At 47.2% G+C, this 24,131-nt stretch overlaps 1 protein-coding gene across 5 annotated transcripts in view; it reads right to left on the reverse strand.

The window, feature by feature from the left end:
- WDR72 (WD repeat domain 72) overlaps positions 1-24,131 on the reverse strand; it is a 558,532-nt gene that overhangs the window by 276,873 nt on the left and 257,528 nt on the right. Inside the window, exon 1 of one of the 5 annotated variants that reach the window (XM_068275475.1) lies at positions 1,003-1,212. The exons of the other annotated variants lie outside the window; for them this stretch is intronic. Within the exon in view, the coding sequence (XP_068131576.1) occupies positions 1,003-1,041 (39 nt within the window). The 5' untranslated portion in view covers positions 1,042-1,212. Of the gene's footprint in view, positions 1-1,002; positions 1,213-24,131 lie in introns of those variants that run through there. 5 annotated transcript variants of the gene reach the window in all.

Below are 24,131 nucleotides of genomic sequence, written 5' to 3' on the forward strand. Positions count from 1 at the left end.
TTAATGCAGAAAGTCTTACTGCAATAGATCAAGGACACCAACTGGGGAATATTGCTCAATAACATCTTGACAAATGGACATGAGTTTTGCTATGGTTTGTAAATGGCAGTGATTTTAAAAAGGAATAAACAGAGTGGAAAGAATTACTTCCTGAGCAAGCCTGATCATGATTGGCCCTGGAATTGTCATGTGCTTGTATCCCACCAGAACAGTGAGGTGGCTTGGATCTGGTGAATCTATAGGGGAGAGCACAGGAAAACTCTGGAGCTTACTGCAAGTGAACCCATGAGACTGAACTGATTCTTAGAGACTGTAAATACTTGGCGCAGTTGAACCATTGAACTATTATGTACTTATACTGTTGGATGTTCCTGTACTATGTATGCACTCTGTGTGTATTTGTGATAGCTATTATGTGATATAATTTAATTGCATGGTGGATCCCTTGGACTGCAACTAGAAAGAGCATGTATAACAGGATATTAGGTTATTGTGGGGCATGTGCTCTGGAGAAATGTGAGTTGCTCCTCACAGGGGCAGTACAAAGTAGTAAGGTCTACACTGATTTCTGTAGAAAGCCTCAAGAAGAAAAAACATAATACTTTTTAATTAGTAAAACAATTAAAATATGTACAGTGAGAAGTGGGTTGTGAAAGAGGCAGAAGATAGCTTTTGCATCTAAGGGGACATGCTGGTTTCTGCATCCATACTGAGAACATCGTTTAGGTCCCTTTCCCACTAAATTTATACTATATTTCTACATTGTAGCGCAACCCAAGACTTTCTGATGCAGCATAGCTGCCACTCATACTAATGAATGGCAAAAGTGTGGGCTGTCTGGAAAAATGCATGGAGAAACGTGTTTAACACTGTAGCAGAGCAAATGAGAAGGTCCTCTTTAGCCCTTTTGAATGCTTTTTTTCAGATCACCCACCTCCCCCACAGCACTTAAAGGGGCACTACAGCGAAAAACTGTAAAATTTAAAATATCTGCAAACATACAAATAAGAAGTACGTTTCTTCCAGAGTAAAATGAGCCATAAATTAATTTTCTCCAATGTTGCTGTCAATTGCAGTAGGCAATAGAAATCTGACAGAAGTGACAGGTTTTGGACTAGTCCATCTCTTCATAGGGGGTTCTCAGCAAGGCTTTTATTCTGTATAAAGATATTCCCTAAAAAGGATTTAAGCAATGATGCTGGCCAGCTTCCCTGCTCCCTACACAGTTTTTTGGCAGTTGGACAGAGCAACTGCCATTCACTAAGGCCTCTTTCACAGTGGGACGTTAAAGTCGCACGTTATAAAAATGTATAACACAGACTAACGCACAGCAATACAAAGTCTGTGCGACGTTCACAGTGCACACGTTGCGTTGTGTGTAACGTGTAGCAATATTTAGAAAGTGCTGCATGCTGTGCGTTTAGCAAGAAATTTGCTGCATTATGTGTGTTGCACATGCTCAGTAATGTTTTTTGTTTCTTTTTTAAATGTAACGCATGCGCCGTTTTTGTTGCATCAGTATGCGACTAAAACAGCGCACCAAGAGACACAACGTGAAAAATAACGCCCAATTTCATAACCTACATGCGCTGCATTAGGGGCACGTTGGGCGACTTTAACGTCGCATGAAACGCAACGTCCCACTGTGAAAGAGGCCTGAGTGCTTTTGAAAATAAATATATCCCTGAGAATCCCCTATAAAGAGATGGACTAGTCCAGAACCTGTCACTTCTGTCAGATTTCTACAACCTACTGTAAGTGACAGCAACATAGGAGAAACGTAATTTATGGCTCATTTTATGTTTGAACATATTTTAAATGTTACAGTTTTTCGCTGTAGTACCCCTTTAAGCTTTTCAGGGTGCTAGGGGTAAATGGGTGATTGGAAAAAAAGACTGGCAGCAGCTATCTGGAGACCTGGTGTCAGTTGTGGATTCGGGGGCCAGCTTGCATGCTGTAGCTCTGCCCCTTTCTCGAGCGACAGCATAATACGTTTATTGCACAGTGATGTGTGCTGCTAGAGAGTATTAAAGTGTTGAACATGGGCGTAGGGCCTGGGGTCGCAGCAGTCGCCTTCGCAACCGGGCCCGGCTCCTGAAGAGGCGGGGGAGGGGCCCGGGGGGCCCATACCCGTTTCCAGGCCCGTGCTGCCTGTGCCGCTCGCTGCCCTGAGGGTGTGCGCTGTAATGGAGGGGGGAGCCGGAGCCGCGGGGAGGGAAGCCCGACCTCTCCCTCCCTTCCTTTCCCCGGGCTCCCCCCTCGAAATTCTGAGTGAGCGTGCAGGGTAGCGGCGCTATACTAAACTACTCACCTCCGTCTCAGGTTCCAATCGTCGCTGGTCTCCTCCCGCTCCGCATAGATGCTGATACACACGCTGCGTACACGCTGACGCAGCGTGTGTATCAGCATCTATGTGGAGCGGGAGGAGACCAGCGACGATTGGAACCTGGGAACGGAGGTGAGTAGTTTAGTATAGCGCCGCTACCCTGCACGCTCACTAAGAATTTCGAGGGGGGAGCCCGGGGAAAGGAAGGGAGGGAGAGGTCGGGCTTCCCTCCTCGCGGCTGAGGCTCCCCCCTCCATTATTGGGGTGGGGGCACCTACCTAACCTGACCTAACCTGGCGGGCAGCTACCTATCCTGGGGGGCACCTACCTATTCTATCCTGGGGGGCAGCTACCTAACCTATCCTGGGGGGCAGCTACCTAACCTATCGTGGGGGGCAGCTACCTAACCTATCGTGGGGGGCATCTACCTAACCTATCCTGGGGGGCAGCTTCCTAACCTATCCTGGGGGGCAGCTTCCTAACCTATCCTGGGGGGCAGCTACCTAACCTATCCTGGGGGGTAGCTACCTAATCTAACCTATACTGGGAGGCAGCTACCTAATCTAACCTATACTGGGGGGCAGCTACCTAATCTAACCTATCCTAAGGGGCACCTACCTATCCTATCCTGGGGGGCACCTACCTATCCTATCCTGGGGGGCAGCTACCTAATCTAACCTATCCTGGGGGGCAGCTACCTAATCTAACCTATCCTGGGGGGCAGCTACCTAATCTAACCTATCCTGGGGGGCAGCTACCTAATCTAATCTATCCTGGGGGGCAGCTACCTAATCTAACCTATCCTGGGGGGCAGCTACCTAATCTAACCTATCCTGGGGGGCAGCTACCTTATCTAACCTATACTGGGGGCAGCTACCTAATCTAACCTATACTGGGGGGCAGCTACCTAATCTAACCAATACTGGGGGGCAGCTACCTAATCTAACTATATACTGGGGGCAGCTACCTAATCTAACCTATACTGGGGGGCAGCTACCTAATCTAACCTATACTGGGGGGCAGCTATCTAATCTAACCTTTACTGGAGGGCAGCTACCTAATCTAACCTATACTGGGGGGCACCTACCTATCTAACCTATACTGGGGGGCACCTACCTATCTAACCTATACTGGAGGGCAGCTACCTATCTAACCTATACTGGGTGGCAGCTACCTATCTAACCTATACTGGGGGCACTTACTTATCTAACCTGTATTGGGGGCACCTACCTACCTAGTTAGCCTATACAGGTGGCAACTATACTGGCTACCTATATTGGAGGCACCTACCTAACTAACCTATACTGGGGGCATCTACCTATCTAACCTATGATGGGGGCAACTATTCTGGCTACCTATATTAGAGGCACCCACCTAGCTAACCTGTACTGGGGGCACCTACCCATCTAACTTATACCGGGGGTGCCTGCCTATCTTACCTATACTGTGGGCAACTATACTGGCTACCTATGCTGGAGGCACCTACCTGGCTAACCTATACCGGTGGCAACTATACTGGCTTACCTATGCCTGGCTACCTATACTGAAGGGACCTATAGCTGGCTATAGGGATTTGTGTGCGTCGAGTGTTGCTGGGAGGGGGGCCCACATCCAGATTCCGCATCAGGGCCCAGAGGTTTGTAGCTACGCCACTGGTGTTGAACTTTGTCTGACACTTATCCACAAAGGCCAACGCCACATCCTACGATCAGCGGAAATGTGGAGAAGTGGGGGAGATAGTGGGTGCAGCCAGGGCAGCCATAAGGGGGGTGAGAGAACTGACACTGCAGTGAGGGGCCCAGAGTTTCTGGGGGCCCTGGGCCCCCCCAAAAGTGCTGGAAGGGCCGTATGTTCTGGCTGTGGGCCTGTGGCTCACTAACCAGCACACCTCGTTCCAGCACTGAGAGAAGAGTGACATCAGCGCTTGAACGTGGGGAGCAGATGAGTGAGCCCCCTACAGCGGACTTTCTATACTGGGCCACCACCTATATCTGGCTACAGGCTACCTATACTGGGCCACCACCTATACCTAGCTACCTATACTGGGGCTGGAACCACCTATACCTAGCTGCCTATACTGGGCCACCACCTATACCTAGCTACCTATACTGGGGCACCACCTATACTTGACTACCATTACTGAGGGCACCACCTGTACCTGGCTACCTATACTGGGGCACCACCTATACTTGTCTACTTATAATGGGCCACCTATACCTAGCTGCCTATACTGGGGTACCACCTATACCTGGCTACCTATACTGGGGCACCACCTATACTTGACTACCATTACTGAGGGCACCACCTGTACCTGGCTACCTATACTGGGGCACCACCTATACTTGTCTACTTATAATGGGCCGCCTATACCTTGCTCCCTATACTGGGGGCACCTGTACCTGGCTTACTTATACTGGTGCACCACCCATACCAGGCTACTTATACTGGGGCAGCTATATCAGGCTACCTATACTGGGGCACCACCTATACTTGGCTACCATTACTGAGGGCACCACCTGTACCTGGATACCTATACTGGAGCACGACCTATACTTGTCTACTTATACTGGGCCACCTATACCATGCTACCTATACTGGGGGCACCTGTACCTGGCTTACCCATACCAGGCTACTTATACTGGGGAAACTATATCAGGCTACCTATACCGGGGCACCACCTATAGTTGAATACATATACTGGGGCACCTGTATTTTGCTGGCCTATACTGGAGCACCAGCCATACCAGGCTACATATACTGGGGGCATCTACACCAGGCTACCTATACTGGGGCACCACCTATAGCTGGCTACTTATACTGTTGGAACCTATACCTGGCTACCTATACTGGGGGCGCCTATGCCTGGATACCTATACTGGGGGCGCCTATGCCTGGATACCTATACTGGGGGCACCTATACTTGGCTAAGGCAAGGGGACGAACTGAGACAGAAGGGGACAAGAGGAACTACAAGGGGATAACAGAGACACAGGGGGAACATAGGCACAGGGAGAAAAAGAGATGAGACGGGAACATGAGGTCACACAGAGGGACACAAAAGAGGCACAAACTGAGGTGAGACAGAGGGGGATAAAAGAGCACAGGAAGAAAAGAGGTGGACAAAAGCGAATGGATAAAGGATAAGAATGGACCTACAAGTCCCTATCTCATTTGTTAACCGGGGACTACATGTATTTTGCTAGTAGTCAGCTCCACCCACAACATGCCATGGTGGTCACACCCATTTTTTGCCGCATGACGCTGTGCATGCCACTTTCTTCAGTGTCGGAGCCATGCACATTTTTTGCTGCAGCGCACTTTGCGCATGGACACGGGGGTGGGGTGGCTAGTGGGCGGGCACAGCAACCAGTGGGTGGGCCAAGGGAGGGGAGGGCCAGATCTGATGATGTGTGAGGGGCCCCAAAATTTCTGATGGCGGCCCTGGGTGCAGCAACAGGGGGAGATGGCCGGCACTGATCAGTGTGTCAGACACAGTTTGACACGTTGATCTGAATACAATGATGGTGTACCGGATTTATCGGCAACAGCGTAATATAGCAGTAGCAATTTTTTCCTATATGTCCTACGTTGGGTATATAGAGGAAAGGGCCAATGTTATACATGTTCCTATATAGGATTGAAAACTTTTAAAACAATAGGTCTATTCTACACTGGCATGAACGGCTGTGGTTAAAAATGCATAGTGTGAAAGGAGCCTTGGTCATTTGGTGACGACTAGTCCCTTGCACCATTTAACTTATCACAAATAGATAAAAATCAACAAATTGAGCAAAGATTTTGTGATCTATCCTATAGGTCAATCTGCCAGACACACAAATGTCCCTAACTTTTACAGATATCTATATATGGTACAACTTAACATTTCATCAGTAGCAACATATAAGATATACTAGCACACTTATAATGGAAATAATTCAGCTGTGCAAGGGTTATCATCTACAAAAAAGGATAGCAAAGAAAACTACAAAGCCTCCAGAAATATCTTGTTTTATTATACCACTTGCCACATAAAACACCACAATAGCATCTTGATGAGCCCGGTGTTCTATCTTGTCACTTTCAGCCACAATGACAAAAAGCACTATATGACATGGGAAAATATAAAGATGCTGAAATCTAAAGAAAACAAAAACACAATTTTGCTGTGGATGCTATCTGCCACTGTACCATTACAATTTATTGCCGAAGATGAGAGTGAACACTCTATCTTCTTAGAGCACACTCTATGCCTACAAACGAGTACATTCCACAGCTATTCAATTTACAGTATTAATGGCTCTCTGCTCCCCTATCGTGTTCAGCTTTTAAAGAGGATAACAAATTGCATACTCACTGTACCAGGTGCTTTTGATTTCCTAAATATATTCCTATCAGCACTAATGCAGAAATCCATACAATTGTTTCATAGAATATTTGACCTACCATAAAATGGTAGTTTACTTCCTTAAAAAAATAAAGTTTTATAGCATCACCACATAATTCCCTCACTGAACTCGATCCATTCTTGTTGTTTGCAGTCAAACGCAATTAGGTTTCTTTGCATTCACACTTTTATTCAATAAAAAGACATAAATATACTGTATATTAAAAGGCCACCTTTTTCGATTGAAGGAAAAGAGTTATGGAACTATAACAAATATTACATTCAGAAAATCCTTGTCAAGAGTAGTTGATTTGCAGAATTTTTCTTCCAACATCTGAATACATCACTTCCAGCTTGAGTAGATGCTCTTTTATAATGGAATTACATAGAGCTGACATCTTTGCAGCACTTTTACAGTATGTAATCACATCACTAACTGTCCATCAGAGGTGGACATAATCTAATCCCTGTCATAGTTATAGTCTGATCTCCCTACTACAGTCTAATACGGGCCGGGTTTTTTTTTTTGGGGGGGGGGGGGCACTAATTATCCTATCAGTATGGGATATGAGAGGAATTTGGAGAGCCTGGGAGAAACCCACAAAAACATGGGTATAGCGAAGCAGGTAACTTCGGTGCATGGCTCTCATCGGCGAGCGCTGAAGCTTGCCGCTGTCATGGCGAAAATGCTATGATGCGTACCCCATGCAACAGTAATTCAAGGATCCGGCAATCGCCAGGCCCCAAATTACATCTCACTGAGTTGCTACATCTGGGAGGGGGAGTAGTATTTAATGCCGCCAGGGAGTTAAGCGGCAGCAAGGTGAGCCGTCATTCGGCTCACCCTGCACCCAACTCACCGGCGGTCGGAACATATGTGCACGAGTATAGCATACTCACCGGCAGCAGGGACATATGTACACGAGTATAGCATACTCACCGGCGGCCGGGACATATGTACACGAGTATAGCATAGTCACCGGTGGCCGGGACATATGTACACGAGTATAGCATACTCACCGGCGGCCGGGACATATGTACACTAGTATAGCATAGTCACCGGCGGCCGGGACATATGTACACTAGTATAGCATAGTCACCGGTGGCCGGAATATATGTACATGGGTATAGCATACTCACCGGTGGCTGGAACATACGTACACGGGTATAGCATACTCACCGGCAGCCGGAACATATGTACACGGGTATAGCATACTAACCAGCGGCCTGAACATACGTACACGGGTGTAGCATACTCACCGGCGGCCCGGAACATATGTACACGAGTATAGCATACTCTCCAGCGGCCGGAACATATGTACACGAGTATAGCATACTCACCGGCGGCCGGAACATATGTACACAAGTAAAGCATACTCACCGGCAGTTGGAAAATATGTACACGAGTATAACATACTCACCGGTGGCTGGTACATACGTACACGGGTATACCATACTCACCGGCAGCCGGAACATATGTACACAAGTAGCATACTAACCAGCAGCCTGAACATACGTACACGGGTATAGCATACTCACGGGCAGCCTGAACATATGTACACAGGTATAGCATACTAACCGGCGGCCTGAACATACATACATGGGTATAGCATACTCACTGGCAGCCGGAACATATGTACACGCATATAGTATACTCACTGGCAGCCGGAACATATGTACACGAGTATAGCATACTCACCGGCGGCCGGGACATATGTACACTAGTATAGCATAGTCACCGGTGGCCGGAATATATGTACATGGGTATAGCATACTCACCGGTGGCTGGAACATACGTACACGGGTATAGCATACTCACCGGCAGCCGGAACATATGTACACGGGTATAGCATACTAACCAGCGGCCTGAACATACGTACACGGGTGTAGCATACTCACCGGCGGCCCGGAACATATGTACACGAGTATAGCATACTCACCAGCGGCCGGAACATATGTACACGAGTATAGCATACTCACCGGCGGCCGGAACATATGTACACAAGTAAAGCATACTCACCGGCAGTTGGAAAATATGTACACGAGTATAACATACTCACCGGTGGCTGGAACATACGTACACGGGTATACCATACTCACCGGCAGCCGGAACATATGTACACAAGTAGCATACTAACCAGCAGCCTGAACATACGTACACGGGTATAGCATACTCACGGGCAGCCTGAACATATGTACACAGGTATAGCATACTAACCGGCGGCCTGAACATACATACATGGGTATAGCATACTCACTGGCAGCCGGAACATATGTACACGCATATAGTATACTCACTGGCAGCCGGAACATATGTACACGCATATAGCATACTCACCGGTGGCCTGAACATATGTACATGGGTATAGCATACTCACCGGTGGCTGGAACATACATACACGGGTATAGCATGCAAACACCACGCAATCTGTGTCCTGGCTATGATTTTAACAAGGGGCTCCAGTAGTACAAGTAACACAAGAGTGTTCTATAATGAATGAAATGCCCAAGATATGAGACGGAGTCATATGCAATTAACTTTCTCTTGAGCTTTCCCCTTGGAGATCATTTTTTATCTTCTATTTAGAATAACTGTTCAGCAATCTGTAATTGTAAAGTACCAAAAAGTAGGTGCAAAAGTACTATTAAAGCTATTGTAAATATTGTCTTCCTTACTGTTGATATAAAAGGCATTTTATTGACTTGCAAATATCACTGTAACGATCGGTGTAACACAGAGAGGATCTGATTACCGGTAATCTGCAGTATCACCGATAGTGTTGGGCGAACAGTGTTCGCCACTGTTCGGGTTCTGCAGAACATCACCCTGTGCGGGTGATGTTCGAGTTCGGCCGAACACCTGGTGGTGTTCGGCCAAACTGTTCGGGGTTCGCCCGAACTGCGGAATGACTAGCCGAACAGGGCGCCTGTTCGGCCAAACAGGGCCCTGTTCGGCCGAATACTGCCCCCCTATGGGGTCGCAGGCATAAGGGGGGAGCATGCCCCGATCGCGGGGGGGGGGGGGGGGGTCGGAAATTCCCCCCACCCCCTCCGCTAGCGCTCCCCCCTCTGCCCGCTTCCCCATACAAAACTTTCAGGAAGTAAAACAGTACCGGTGGTACTAGTGGGTGGCTGGCAGTGGGCGGCACTGTGAAGTGAGTGACTGAGGAGGAGGAGTCCGGAGAGTGACGCGTTGAGGGAGGCCGGGCAGCAGGCGGTTCAGCAGTAGTACCGTACTACTGCTGAACTGCCCGCTGCCCTCCCTCCCTTAACGCGTCACTCTCCGGACTCCTCCTCCTCAGTCACTCACTTCACAGTGCCGCCCACTGCCAGCCACCCACTAGTACCACCGGTACTGTTTTACTTCCTGAAACTTTTGTATGGGGAAGCGGGCAGAGGGGGGAGCGCTAGCGGAGGGGGTGGGGGGAATTTCCGACCCCCCTCCCCCCCGCGATCGGGGCATGCTCCCCCCTTATGCCTGCGACCCCATAGGGCCCCCAAAAGCGGGATGTTCGGGGAGTTCGGGGTTCGGCCCGAACATGCCGAACATCGCGGCCATGTTCGGCGAACTTTCCCGAACCCGAACATCCAGGTGTTCGCCCAACACTAATCACCGAGAATGCAGATATATACCCGATTATTGATGATCTGAAGTATCACCGATAATCAGACATATCTCTAACCTCTGGACACCTGAGTAATATGAGTGTTTGGTGCAACCGTATACTTTGAGGAGAGCACCCGCATAGAGGGTGCTGGGCAGTACGAGATACTACTCAGAGAACAGGCTCCTTCCACTGGTCTGAAGCTCCCCAAGGGGCGGAGCCAGGCTGAGAGTGGGAAGGATGAGAAAGTGAGTGACACCAAAGGTGAAGTGTCACTGACAGTACTGGGATCTATCTTCCAACAGGGAAGATAGTTCTTGAGATCGGACAGGCCAGGTCGTTAACACACAGACAGATAAGGTACAGAGACAGGAGACAGAAGCGGAATCCTAAGACTAGCAGAGTTTGGCAACAGAGTATCAGATATAGCGAAGTACCTAATCAGAGATCAGAAGAGTGGTCAGGAAAGAAGAAGGTCATAACAAATAATCAACAATGCCTAGACTTGGGTGTGAGCTCCTAGATCATCAACACCCCGGAACTGGTCTAGATAATAATACAGATGGTAACAGGATTCCTAGACTAAGGTGTGAGCTCCTTGGTCATCAACACCTTGGGAACTGGTCTAGATAATAACACAGATACTGACAGAAGGTCTGAGTACTACCACGTAGTGATCGCAACGCCAGACACCAGAGAAATGACCAGCACCCAGTATATATACACAAGCGCTCTCCGGCGCCACCCCTAAGTGCTGGACCAATGAAAACTGCTGGAATTGTCAGCTGACGCCCTTCTGACTGTCATAAAGGCTCTGCCTCTCCGCGCGTCCTCCTGAACCTGTGTGGACTAACAGTCCCAGCCACACCAGACATGTGTTGTACTATTTCTGCTGTGTTGGATGCGGAACCAGCCACACCGCTGTCCAAGCATGCGGCGGTTCTTCCGCGTTCAGCAGTACTGTCAGAACTATGCCTATGCATGCCAACATCCGCGTCTGACGCGGAATCCGCCGCCCTGTTCACAAAGCATGCGGCGGTTTCCTCGCGCTCCGTCATGCCAGTGGATGCAGACCCACGCGCGCAACCTGCCGCGTTTGACGCAGAATCAGCCGCCTTGCTCTGAGTACTCACGGCGGCTTTTCCGCATTTTCTCACAGTACCCCCCCCCCCTGAGGAGTGGACTCCAGACAGCTCCAACCCGGCTTCCCAGGATGTAGGGCGTGGAACTCCTTCTTTAATTTATCCGCGTGCATGCGACATTCAGGTACCCATGTTCTCTCCTCAATACTATAGCCTTTCCAGTGAACTAGATACTGCACTGAGTTCTGTACAACACGTGAGTCTAAAATCTTTTCTACTTCGTACTGAGGTTGGTCATCTACCATCACAGGAGGAGGAGGAGTGGGACCTACGTGAACTGCTGGTTTAAGCAGGGACACATGAAAGGATCTTACACCGCGCATGCTGGCAGGAAGATCAATGGCATAAGTAAAATTGTTGATCTTCCTGGTCACTGGAAAAGGGCCCACAAATCTGGGTCCTAACTTGGGCGAGGGCTGTTTCAGAGTCAAGTGACGCGTGGACACCCAGACCAAGTCTCCTGGCCGGAACTTCCACTCTATGGAGCGTCTCTTGTCAGCTTGACCTTTCTGACTTTGAAAAGCCTTCTCCAAATTATTTTTCACGCTCCCCCAACCTTCTTAAATGATTTTTGCTACGCCTCCAAAGCTGGAAACGGAGTGGAAGCTACTGGCAGTGGGGAGAACTTAGGCAACTTTCCAGTTACCACCTGAAACGGTGAAAATCCAGAGGATGAGCTTTTCAAATTATTGTGCGCAAATTCTGAGAACGGCAAGAACTTGACCCAATCATTTTGCGCATCCGCAACATAACACCTCAAAAACTGTTCCAATGACTGATTCACTCTCTCAGTCTGACCATTGGTCTGTGGGTGGTAGCCCAACGAGAATGACAGTTCCATGCCCATTTGATGACAAAATGCCCTCCAGAATCTAGAAACAAATTGGACTCCCCGATCCGACACCATGTTTTCCGGAATGCCATGAAGTCGGAAAACGTGGACGATAAAAAGATCGGCCAACTCCTGGAGTCCTTTCAAGGGCACAAAATGGGCCATTTTACTGAAGCGGTCGACTACCACCCAAATGACCGACATGCCTTCAGACCTTGGAAGTTCACCCACAAAATCCATGGACAAATGGGTCCATGGCTCATTCGGGGTGGGCAAAGGCTGCAACGTTCCCACAGGTGCCAGACGGGAGAGTTTGCTTTTCACACAAACTGCACATTCTCTAACATATTCCTTGCAATCCGTTGCCAGAGAAGGCCACCAAGCACATCTGGCAACCAGATCCTGTGTTCTGGAGGCCCCCGGATGTCCAGCATTCTTGTGTGAGTAGAACATCTGTAAGATTTGGAGACAAAATGGCAGTGGTACAAACATAACCCCTTCCGGTTTTCCCTCAGGGACATCCTGCTGGAAGGGACCTAAAGTCTCTGTCCAGTCTTTCCATGGGCTCGATTCACAAAGTGGTGCTAACCCAGTTAGAGACTTTAGGCGTGATAACCATTGCACCACGCTGGTGAAAAGCAAGTTTAGGCATGATAAGTTTAGGTGTGATAAGTTTAGGTGTGATAAGTTTAGGCATGCTAAGTTTAGATAAGTGTAGATAGCGTGCAAAGTCCCGCACGCAAAGCAGCGCCATTAAACTCTATGCGAAGTGCACCAGACTTTGCTAGCGTAAAACTTTTGATCAGCTGTGCATTGCGGTGCTAACGCAGTTGGTGCTTAAACTTATCATGCCTAAACTTATCACACCTAAAAACTTATCATGCCTAAACTTATCACACCTAAACTTATCACACCTAAACTTATCATGCCTAAACTGAGTTTAGGCGTGATAAAGGGCTTTTCACCAGGGTGCTAACTGTTAGCACCGCTTTGTGAATCAGGCCCCAAGTCTCTGTGGCTGCCAACACAACTTTCTGTGGGATAATAGTCTCTGGGTCTGAGGACTGTGCTGTCTCTGGTTCAAAACATCTGGACAGGGGATCCGCTTTAATGTTTTTACTACCCGGAGTGTACGTGATAATAAATTTAAATCTCGAGAAAAACAATGACCACCGAGCCTGACGGGGGCTTAATCTTTTAGCCCCCTCAATGTATTCCAAATTTTTGTGATCAGTGTAAACTGTAATCGTATGTTCTGCTCCTTCTAACCAATGACGCCATTCTTCAAAGGCCAGTTTAATGGCTAGGAGCTCCCTGTTGCCTATATCGTAGTTTTTCTCTCCTGGTGAAAATCTATGAGAGAAATAGGCACACGGGTGTAATCTTCCCTGCAACCCAGAGCGCTGAGACAGCACAGCCCCTACCCCGACCTCCGAGGCGTCCACCTCCACAATAAAGGGGTAGGAGGTGTCAACGTGTCTCAAAATGGGTGCAGAGCAAAACAATTCTTTCAAAGTGGAGAAAGCAGCCAGGGCTTCGGGGGACCAGTGGTTGGTATCTGCCCCTTTCTTTGTGAGACTGGTGAGGGGTGCTATGACTGTGGAGTACCCCTTTATAAACCTTCTATAGTAATTGGTGAATCCTAAAAATATCTGAAGAGATTTTAGTCCTACTGGCTGAGGCCATTCCAGAACAGCAGAGACCTTGGCAGGATCCATAGAAAGGCCCGAGGTGGAAATTATGTACCCCAGAAAAGTGACTGATGTTGCCTCAAAAATGCATTTCTCCAATTTAGCATAAAGCATGTTCTGTCTTAGCTTGTTCAGAACAAATTTAACGTGAGCCCTGTGTTGGGTGAGGTTGTCTGAGAAAATAAGTATATCATCTAGGTATACCAGGACAAATGTACCCAACACTTCTCTGAATACTTCATTAATAAGTTCCTGAAAGACAACCGGGGCATTGCACAACCCGAAGGGCATCACCAGGTACTCGTAATGCCCATCGGGAGTGTTAAAGGCCGTCTTCCATTCATCGCCCTGTCTGATCCGCACCAGGTTGTATGCCCCTCGTAAGTCCAATTTCGAAAAGATCTTAGCGTAAGTGACCTGAGTGAATAAATCGTCTATCAAAGGCAATGGATAGCATTTTTTACTGTGATCTTATTCAGACCTCGGTAATCAATGCATGGCCGAAGGCCTCCGTCTTTTCTTTACAAAAAAGAAGCCTGCTCCTGCAGGTCACCGGGAAGGGCGAATGAATCCCTTAGCTAAGTTTTCACGGATGTACTCCTGCATGGCCACTTTTTCGGCCCAGATAAATTGTAGAGATGACCTCTAGGGGGCATACAACCAGATCGGAGATCGATGGGACAATCGAAAGGGTGATGTGGAGGTAACTTTTCGGCAGCCTTGGGACAGAACACATCTGAAAACTCGGAATACTGATCCGGAACTCCCTCTAAATGAATCCTGGTCTGACCCAAGGTCACCTTTACTAAACAATGATGGAAACAATGGGCTGACCAGCTTGTTCGCTGACCAGTGGCCCAATTTATCTCAGGAGAGTGAAGGTGTAACCACGGCATGCCAAGGATGACTGTGGAAGTTGTCATGTGTAACACAAAAAACTGCAATTTCTCCCTGTGCAGCACCCCTATAGTGACCTCCACCTCTGGTGTTTGAGACAGAGGATGGTTACGTTGCAGGGGGGAATCATCCACTGCCGTAACCTGGATGGGTGGTTCTACCGGGGTGAGTGGAATACCCAATTTCTTAGCAAATTCGTAATCCATAAAATTAGCCGCTGAGCCTGAATCAATGAAGGCCTCAGAGAATTCAGATTTTTCTTCCCATGTAATCGTACAAGGAAGAAGTAACCGTTTATCCTTTAGGGGTAAGAGTCGTACGCCTAGGGTATTACCCCCAACTACTCCTAGGCAGTAGCATTTCCCGACTTTTTAGGGCAATTCCGCACTCTATGACCCCCCTCTGCACAATAAAGACACAACTGCTCAGAAATCCTGCGTCTCCGCTCCACTTGAGACAATCTGGACCGACCAATCTGCATTGGCTCGGGTGGAGGAGAAACAGAAGGAGGTGGGGTCACAGGAGGTGCAGCGTAGGACACCATCTTAACATTGTTTTTACCCCGGGTCTGCCTTTGATAACGCAACCTGCGATCAATCCTAATGGCCGATGAAATGGCCTCATCGACGGTTTTAGGTTCAGGCTGACTTAACATTAGGTCAGAAACCTCATCTGATAACCCTGATAAGAAACAGTCTAAAAGGGCATAGGTGTCCCACCTGGCTGAAACTGACCACCTCCTAAATTTTGCAGCATACTCCTCGACAGGACTCTTGCCTTGACGCAACAATTTGAGCTTCCACTCAGAAGTCGAGGCAATGTCTGGATCATCGTAAATTATTGCCATAGCTTTAAAAAAATTCATCTACCGAGGTCAAAGCTAAATCTCCAGCAGGTAGACTGTACGCCCAGGTCTGAGAATCGCCTGATAATAGAGTCTTAATGAACGTGACCCTTTGGGCCATAGTTCCTGAGGATCTAGGTCTCAACTCAAAGTATGACAACACTCTACTCCTAAAATTTCGGAAGTCAGATCTGTGACCAGAAAATTTTTCAGGTACAGGCATACGTATGTTTGTGCTAGGAGGAGATCGCACTTCATCTATGTAACGATCGGTGTAACACAGAGAGGGTCTGATTACCGGTGATCTGCAGTATCACCGAGAATGCAGAATATACCCAATTATTGATAATCTGCAGTATCACCGATAATCAGATATATCTACTAACCTCTGGACACCTGAGAGAGAAGTGAGTGATTGGGTGTAGCAGTAACACAGTAGACTGTACCTAAGGAGTAGGTACAGCGGCAGTAAGGAATACTGCACAGTAGTATGCTCCTTCAGATGGCCTAGACTCTCCCGGGGGAGGAGCTAGGCTGAGAGTAGGAAGAACAGAGCATGAGTGACACCAGTGAGAGGGTGTCACTAACAGGTCTGGGAACTGCCTCTGACAGTAAGGTCAGTTCTCGAGGTCGGGCAAGCAAGGTCGTTAGCACACAGACAGATAAGGTACAGATTCAGGAGACAGATACGGAATCCAATAAACAGGCAGGGTTTGGCAACGGAGTATCAGAATAGCAAGGTACAGAATCAGGAGGCAAATACAGAGTCCAGGAACGAGCAGAGTTTGGCAACAGGATATCAGAAATAGCAAGGTACAGAATCAGAGTTCAGAGGAATAGTCAGGCAGGCAGAAGGTCATAACAAATAATACAATTCAATATTCCTAATGCTAAGGTGTGAAATCCTTGATGTCAACACCTTTGGAAACTATGCTAGAACACAGAAACAGACAAGGCCTGAGTGCTACCATGTAGTGATCGCAACGACAGACAACCAGAGAATGACCAGCACCCAGTATATATACTAAAGCACTCTCCAGCGCCACCCTAAAGTGCTGGACCAATGAAAAGTGGTGCCTGTCATATAAACTCTGCCTCTCAGCGCGCGCGCGTCATTCTGAACCTGTGTGGACTATCAGTCCCAGCCACACCAGTCATGTTTTGCAATGTCTCTGCTGGCCTGCACGCGGGGTGAGGCGTACCGCTATCTGCACATGCGGTGGCCTCCCCGCCCTTGGTCAGACCGTCAGTAGCAGGCCTGTGCGCGCAAACCACCGCGTCAGACGCGGCGTTTTTCCCGCGTTCCGCAATGCCAGCCGCGGAAACAGCCGCCTCATCCTGCGTCCATGCGGCGGCTTTTCCGTGTTTCTTCACAATCTACAGCCGTCTGGAGGGTTCGTACGGATTCAGACAGTGCGTCTATTAAAGTCTGATGGCCACCCAGCACTTGGTTGATGTTATCCACCGAAGTGGCAAGTGTGCCCAGACGGCTGTGTGCGTCCATTTGTTTTTTGGTCTGGCGTTCTGTAACGATCGGTGTAACACAGAGAGGATCTGATTACCGGTAATCTGCAGTATCACCGAGAATGCAGATATATACCCGATTATTGATGATCTGCAGTATCACAGATAATCAGATATATCTCTAACCTCTGGACACCTGAGTAATATGAGTGTTTGGTGCAACCGTATACTTTGAGGAGAGCACCCACATAGAGGGTGCTGGGCAGTACAAGATACTGCTCAGAGAACAGGTTCCTTCCACTGGTCTGAAGTTCCCCAAGGGGCGGAGCCAGGCTGAGAGTGGGAAGGATGAGAAAGTGAGTGACACCAAAGGCGAAATGTCACTGACAGTACTGGGAACTATCTTCCAACAGGGAAGATAGTTCTTGAGGTCGGACAGGCCAGGTCGTTAACACACAGACAGATAAGGTACAGAGACAGGAGACAGAAGCGGAATCCTAAGACTAGCAGAGTTTGGCAACAGAGTATCAGATATAGCGAAGTACCTAATCAGAGATCAGAAGAGTGGTCAGGAAAGAAGAAGGTCATAACAAATAATCAACAATGCCTAGACTTGGGTGTGAGCTCCTAGATCATCAACACCCCGGAACTGGTCTAGATAATAATACAGATGGTAACAGGATTCCTAGACTAAGGTGTGAGCTCCTTGGTCATCAACACCTTGGGAACTGGTCTAGATAATAACACAGATAATAACAGGATTCCTAGACTAAGGTGTGAGCTCCTTGGTCATCAACACCTTGGAAACTGATCTAGATAATAACACAGATACTGACAGAAGGTCTGAGTGCTACCACGTAGTGATCGCAACGCCAGACACCAGAGAAATGACCAGCACCCAGCATATATACACAAGCGCTCTCCGGCGCCACCCCTAAGTGCTGGACCAATGAAAACTGCTGGAATTGTCAGCTGACCGGCTTGGTCAGCTGACGCCCTTCTGACTGTCATAAAGGCTCTGCCTCTCCGCACGCGCGTCCTCCTGAACCTGTGTGGACTAACAGTCCCAGCCACACCAGATATGTGTTGTACTGTTTCTGCTGTGTTGGATGCGGAACCAGCCGCACCGCTGTCCAAGCATACGGCAGTTCTTCCGCGTTCAGCAGTACTGTCAGAACTATGCCTATGCGTGCCAACATCCGCGTCTGACGCGGAATCCGCCGCCCTGTTCACAAAGCATGCGGTGGTTTCCTCGCGCTCCGTCATGCCAGTGGATGCAGACCCACGCGCGCAACCTGCAGCGTTTGACGCGGAATCAGCCGCCTTGCTCTGAGTACTCACGGCGGCTTTTCCGCGTTTTCTCACAATCACTTGGGAGAAAACTCAGGAGAAAAGGTTATTTGGATATGGTGCCAGGAGCTCTTATACAATTAACTTTTCTCCTGGGTTTTCTCCCAGGAGATAATTGATTTTTCATCTTTCCAAAAAAAGAAAAACAAAACAAAACAACTTTAGGAAATTTGGCAATTGAAAAAGTACTAAAGAGCAGGTGAAAATGTAATATCAATTTATTTTGAGTATTTTCTTCTTAGCAGAGGGCTTTAAAGCTTTTTTTATTGAAAAAGGTGTGAAAATATATCTTGGGAGAAAACTTAAGAGAAAAGTAAATTGCATATGGGCCAAGGAATCAATGGACACAGAATATGAGACTATCCCAAAGTTACTTTTACAGAATAAAAAAGTTTTGAAAATGCATTGCAGTGTTCTTGTCCATAAGCTTTAGTGGGGCTCTATTTCCAGTGCTTGAAAGACGTGAAGGCCTTAGAAACTTTCCATGAATGGTGCTTCTGTTACTGTTGTTGTTATTGTTATTTCTTCAAAAAAATGTTTGTATGCTCCTATTTAATCCATCTATTTCCCATGTCACTAAACTCAAGAGACTGGTTTCACTTAGGGTTGTTTGCATTATGAAACGTTTTGAGTGTTTTTTTAAATCGCTTGCATTTTAAAAGCACTCTAAAAGCGCTTGTATAATTAAAACAGCGCCACGGAAGATGCTGGTGCTATATAAAATCAATAATAATCATAAATCCTATGTGAGTGTTCTCACATGATCGATGAGCTTTCTTTCCAATCACAAACTCAAAGGTCCTGCACCATGTTCTGAGCGATTTCACTTCAATGCAAGGAAGAGCCAGGACAAGGTCCTCCAGCACCAAAGGCTGAGACACCAAAGTGCATCCCTCCATTCCTCCCCCCACAGCCATTACACACTGATTGCTATTAGACTAAGAGACGTCCCAGGGCCCCCAACACCTTAATCTTAGTTATCTGGCTAACAGTCACTGCCATGTATCCCCTTATTTCTCTCTGCTTCACACACAATAGGGGAATGATAGCTGAGTGAGTTGTGCACCCCCTCCTACACTGCGCCCTGAGGCTAGAGCCTCTCTCGCCTCTGTCTCAGCCTGGCCCTGATGCAAGGTATAGGACAATCGCAATTAGAACAGCAATTTTGTGAGCATTTTTCAAGCAAAATTGCATTAAAAGGCATTCAGTTCCAGGTCAAAGAGTGCTCTTCCTCTTTTGTTCCTGTCCTGTTCCTGTCTGCACACACAAAATTGCAAATCACAAACCAAAAACGCTTACAAAATCGCTTGTAAAAAGCGCAAATTGCACAAAAAAATGCCGGTGATCACTTAAAAAAATTGCTGACAAAAACACTTGACGGTTGCGTTTGTGATTTATAGTGTGAACTAGGCCTTAGGGCTGATTCACACTGCCAGACCTTTTTAAGGGCTATGGATTTTTAAAGCTCTTGTTAATGCAATGCTATGTGGTTTTTTTTTACAAAATCACATTGCTCCAGTGAGAACGCACACATAGGATAAGCTTAGAAAGAGCTTTTAAAATAAAAAATGCTCAGAAAAGCTCTTGTAGTGTAAACATGCCCTTATAGTTTCTATAGCTGAATTTAATTTAAGATTTGTATATACTGTAGCTAAAACAAGTAAATCCCTTTATACTAAAACAATACAAAAATATTTAAAGTACCCTTAAAAAAGATCACTGTGGTAAAAGAAAAAGGATCATCACTAGAAGTCTGACCAGCAGTTGAGGGTGGTAACAGTAAATTCGGGCGCCTGAGGCAAGTGGACAAATCGGGCGCCGCCATTCACTCCCATAATAAATATCGTTTAATGGGCGCCCGACAGGAAAAAAGGGCGCCGGAGAAAAATAACGTTTTATAAGCGGCGCCCGGAGACTTTTACTGTTTTATAACTGCTTCTCATGATTACACATTATTTTATGATTTATAATTTTTTAAACATTATTTTTAAACGAAAAACAGTACAATCTTTTTTAAAACATTATTTTTAAACGAAAAACAGCACAATATTTTTTCCACACGTTATTAATGCTTATCACAGGGGGGTCTTAGGTTTAGGCACCACCAGGGGGGTCTTAGGTTTAGGCATCAACAGGGGGGTCTTAGGTTTAGGCACCACCAGGGGAGTCTTAGGTTTAGGCACCACCAGGGGAGTCTTAGGTTTAGGCACCACCAGGGGAGTCTTAGGTTTAGGCACCACCAGGGGGGTCTTAGGTTTAGGCACCAACACGGGGGTCTAGGGGTTAGGGGTAGGTACAGGGAGGGTTACTTACTATTTTTTTTAAACGTTATTATACGTTTCACTTTTTAAACGGAAGATTAACGTTTTCACAATTGCCAATTTCATGCACATTATTTAATGATTTATAACTTTATAAAACATTATTTTTAAACGAAATATAGTACATTATATTTTTAAACGTTATCCATGTTTATCGTTTAAAACCCGGCGCCCTTTTTTCCCAGCGCCCCTTTTTAACGTACGCGTTGAGGGTAGCAGGTGCAGGTAGCTGTGCCTCCGGAATAGAGATTCCAACTTAGATTAGGAGAGATAGAAGATCGGGGCACCAGCTGAAAGTTGCAAGTTTTATTATCCCCACACACCTTCCGACATGTATTGCAATAAACCTTGGCCTTACAGCTGTTTCGCAGGGAAGCCCTGCTTCTTCAGAGGCAATAGATTACATACAAAAAAGATGACCATGTGGTTATTGAACCCCACTTTCCAAATTGGTGAGAAGGCAGTTTCATGAAATTTGGGCACATTATCTGCCTCATAAGTTATTATGCAGAGATCAGGGGAGGGGATGTGATTCATCGGAGACACTAGGGGGGTCCAGCAGAGTGCCAAACTTCTTTCCTTTGCATTTGGGCTAGGGCTTTGGTAGTGTCGATTCTTATCCACTTTTTAAGCACCTGTGATGTAAACTCCAGATGTGGAAGATGTAATTAAAGTGGACAATAATAATAATCCGAACATTTGTATAGCGCTTTTCTCCTGTTGGACTCAAAGCGCTCAAGAGCTGCAGCCACTAGGATGCGCTCAAGAGGCCACCCTGCAGTGTAAGGGAGTCTTGCCTTGAACTCCTTACTGAATAGGTACTTGACCTAGCCAGGATTCGAACCCTGGTCTCCATGTCAAAGGCAGAGCCCTTAACCAGTACACTATCCAGCCATGTGGAAGGCAATATAAGTTGTCCCCTCTTGGATATTCCACTCATTAGCAGTAATGTGTCCACTGGGTGAGCTGATGTAGACTATTTCTTCCACAACAGTGTATGTTCTACAGCAGCGAATAAGGGTGTGGGGGATTAAGGTACGCACAAAGGTGCTCAGACCAAGCACATGACCAAGTGTTTTCTTAGATGTGAAACGTCCATAGTTTTAATCTCCTCATTACCCTAGCTCCACCTGCTTCTTTTGGCTTACATGCCACATTTTTATTTATGACTTGTGTAACCAAAAAACAGCCTATGAAGCCTTTGCAGACATCTGACCCGGCACGTAGGTAGACTGAGGCTGTAGCATAGCTAGGGGGAAAGAAATGATCACAATGTGCAGGTAGAAGTCATGGAATGTAGAAGGAAAGTAAAGGTCATATTTGTCGCCCCCCATGTGTGACACTCTATTGCAATGAATACACATTTATTTAGACTGCTTTTGACAACCTGAGTACATGTATCAGGGCACTATTGATCTCAGCACTGATGGTAGATGTGGGGTTTGCCAAATGCAGGGAACCAAAATGACTAATGGTCCTCGGTAAAGCATCCCACATGTTGCTATGGGACTGGTAGTCAGCACTCGGCAGCAGACTGCTTTGTTGCAAGTGGCCACAAGGTCATGATCCCCAGGGTTAATCTTACCTGTGACTAGAAGAAACAGGATGGAAAACCCTGCAATGTAGAAAGAGTGAAAATAGGATCAGGATGAGTAAGGATAACTGGCAGGGCTAGGTCAGAATGCAGGCTGACGTAGTCTTGCCAGTGAGTAGGACAGGATGACTCACTGTGGATTGGACAAACAAACAGGAAGGCCAAGGACAGGAGCCACAGGTTTCAGACTAGGCTGAAAAGCCCACAGGACAGGGGCAAGCATAGCAGGAGTGGGCTGGACTGACATAACCAGATAACTGGAAGCAGGATTTAATGGCAGGCTAGGATAACTGGATAGACTAGCATGTCAAAGTAACGGGACTGACTGGTGGGACAGGGTAACTGGACTGACTGGTAGAGTAACTGAACCATGGCTGGTGTCTGGACTGACAAGCAGGCCAGGGTTAATCACTCAGAACAGCAGCGGCAGGAAAAAGGACAGTGCGGTCCCAAGGAATGTTGCGTTTTGTGTTAACCTCCTTAGCGTTCTGGACGAGCTGAGCTCGTCCACAGACGCCGGAGGGTGCCGCTCAGGCCCTGCTGGGCCGATTTTCACCAAATAAAAAGGAGCACACGCAGCCGGCACTTTGCCAGCCGCGTGTGCTAGCTGATCGCCGCTGCAGCGCGGCGTTGCCCCGCGTGCAGCGGCGAAAGAGGGTCCCCCCAGCCACCCAAGCCCAGCGCAGCCGGACCAAACAGTTCCGGCCAGCGCTAAGGGCTGGATCGGAGGCGGCTGACGTCAGGACGTCGGGTGACGTCCACGACGTCACTCCGCTCGTCGCCATGGCGACGAGGAAAGCAAAACAAGAAGGGCCGCTCATCGCGGCCCTGCTTGTTACTTCTGATCGCCTCAGGCGATCAGGAGTACGCATTAGAAGCGCCCTCTAGTGGGCTTTCATGCAGCCAACTGAAAGTTGGCTGCATGAAATTGTGTTTTTTTTTTATTAAAAAAAAAAGTCCGGTCGCCAGCCTGGCGATCTTAATAGAACGCCAGGCAGGTTAAAGTTTATGTCAAATTTTTCCCAAGCATCATTGAGTCTGGCAATCTAACATTGAACCTGTGCAAAGTATGCAGTGCTGATTTGGCAGACAAACACATCTGCATGCAACAACAGTGCCTTGGAATCTAAAGGTGCGTACACAGGTCCAACTTTACGCCTGATTGGCATTTAAACTGGTCGTTTGAACGACTTGAAGTGCAAACAACAAGTCGTTCAGATGTCATGTATACACTGATCAACAAAGTGGCTGATATGCTAATTTATCTAATTTACATGTATTTAACCAACTCGATAAAGGACAATGGACTGGATAGAACAATTGGCTAGATTAAACGACTGATCAAATGACTTGTTGTTTGAACGTCTATTAGTTAGACAAACGACTAGAAGTCATTTGAACACATGCACGGACCTAACAATCGTTTGAACGACAGTTTGTCAAACGGATCCGCTGAGCAGATCGGGCAAACCAGCTGTTATCAGTCGCTCGACAGCACGTGCACACGTCCAACTTGTTGTTCAAACGACAAGTCGGACGAAAAGTTTGTTGAAAAAGTTGGACGTGTGTACATACCTTTACATGAGATGAAACACTACTCCCAACATGACGTTTTAGAACTATTAGACTCAGTGGTCCAACTAGCTAGAGTAGGGGTGTGCTCAGATATTTTTCTATTTTT

This window comes from Hyperolius riggenbachi, chromosome 3 (genome assembly GCF_040937935.1).
Source record: "Hyperolius riggenbachi isolate aHypRig1 chromosome 3, aHypRig1.pri, whole genome shotgun sequence".
Classification (NCBI taxonomy): domain Eukaryota; kingdom Metazoa; phylum Chordata; class Amphibia; order Anura; family Hyperoliidae; genus Hyperolius; species Hyperolius riggenbachi.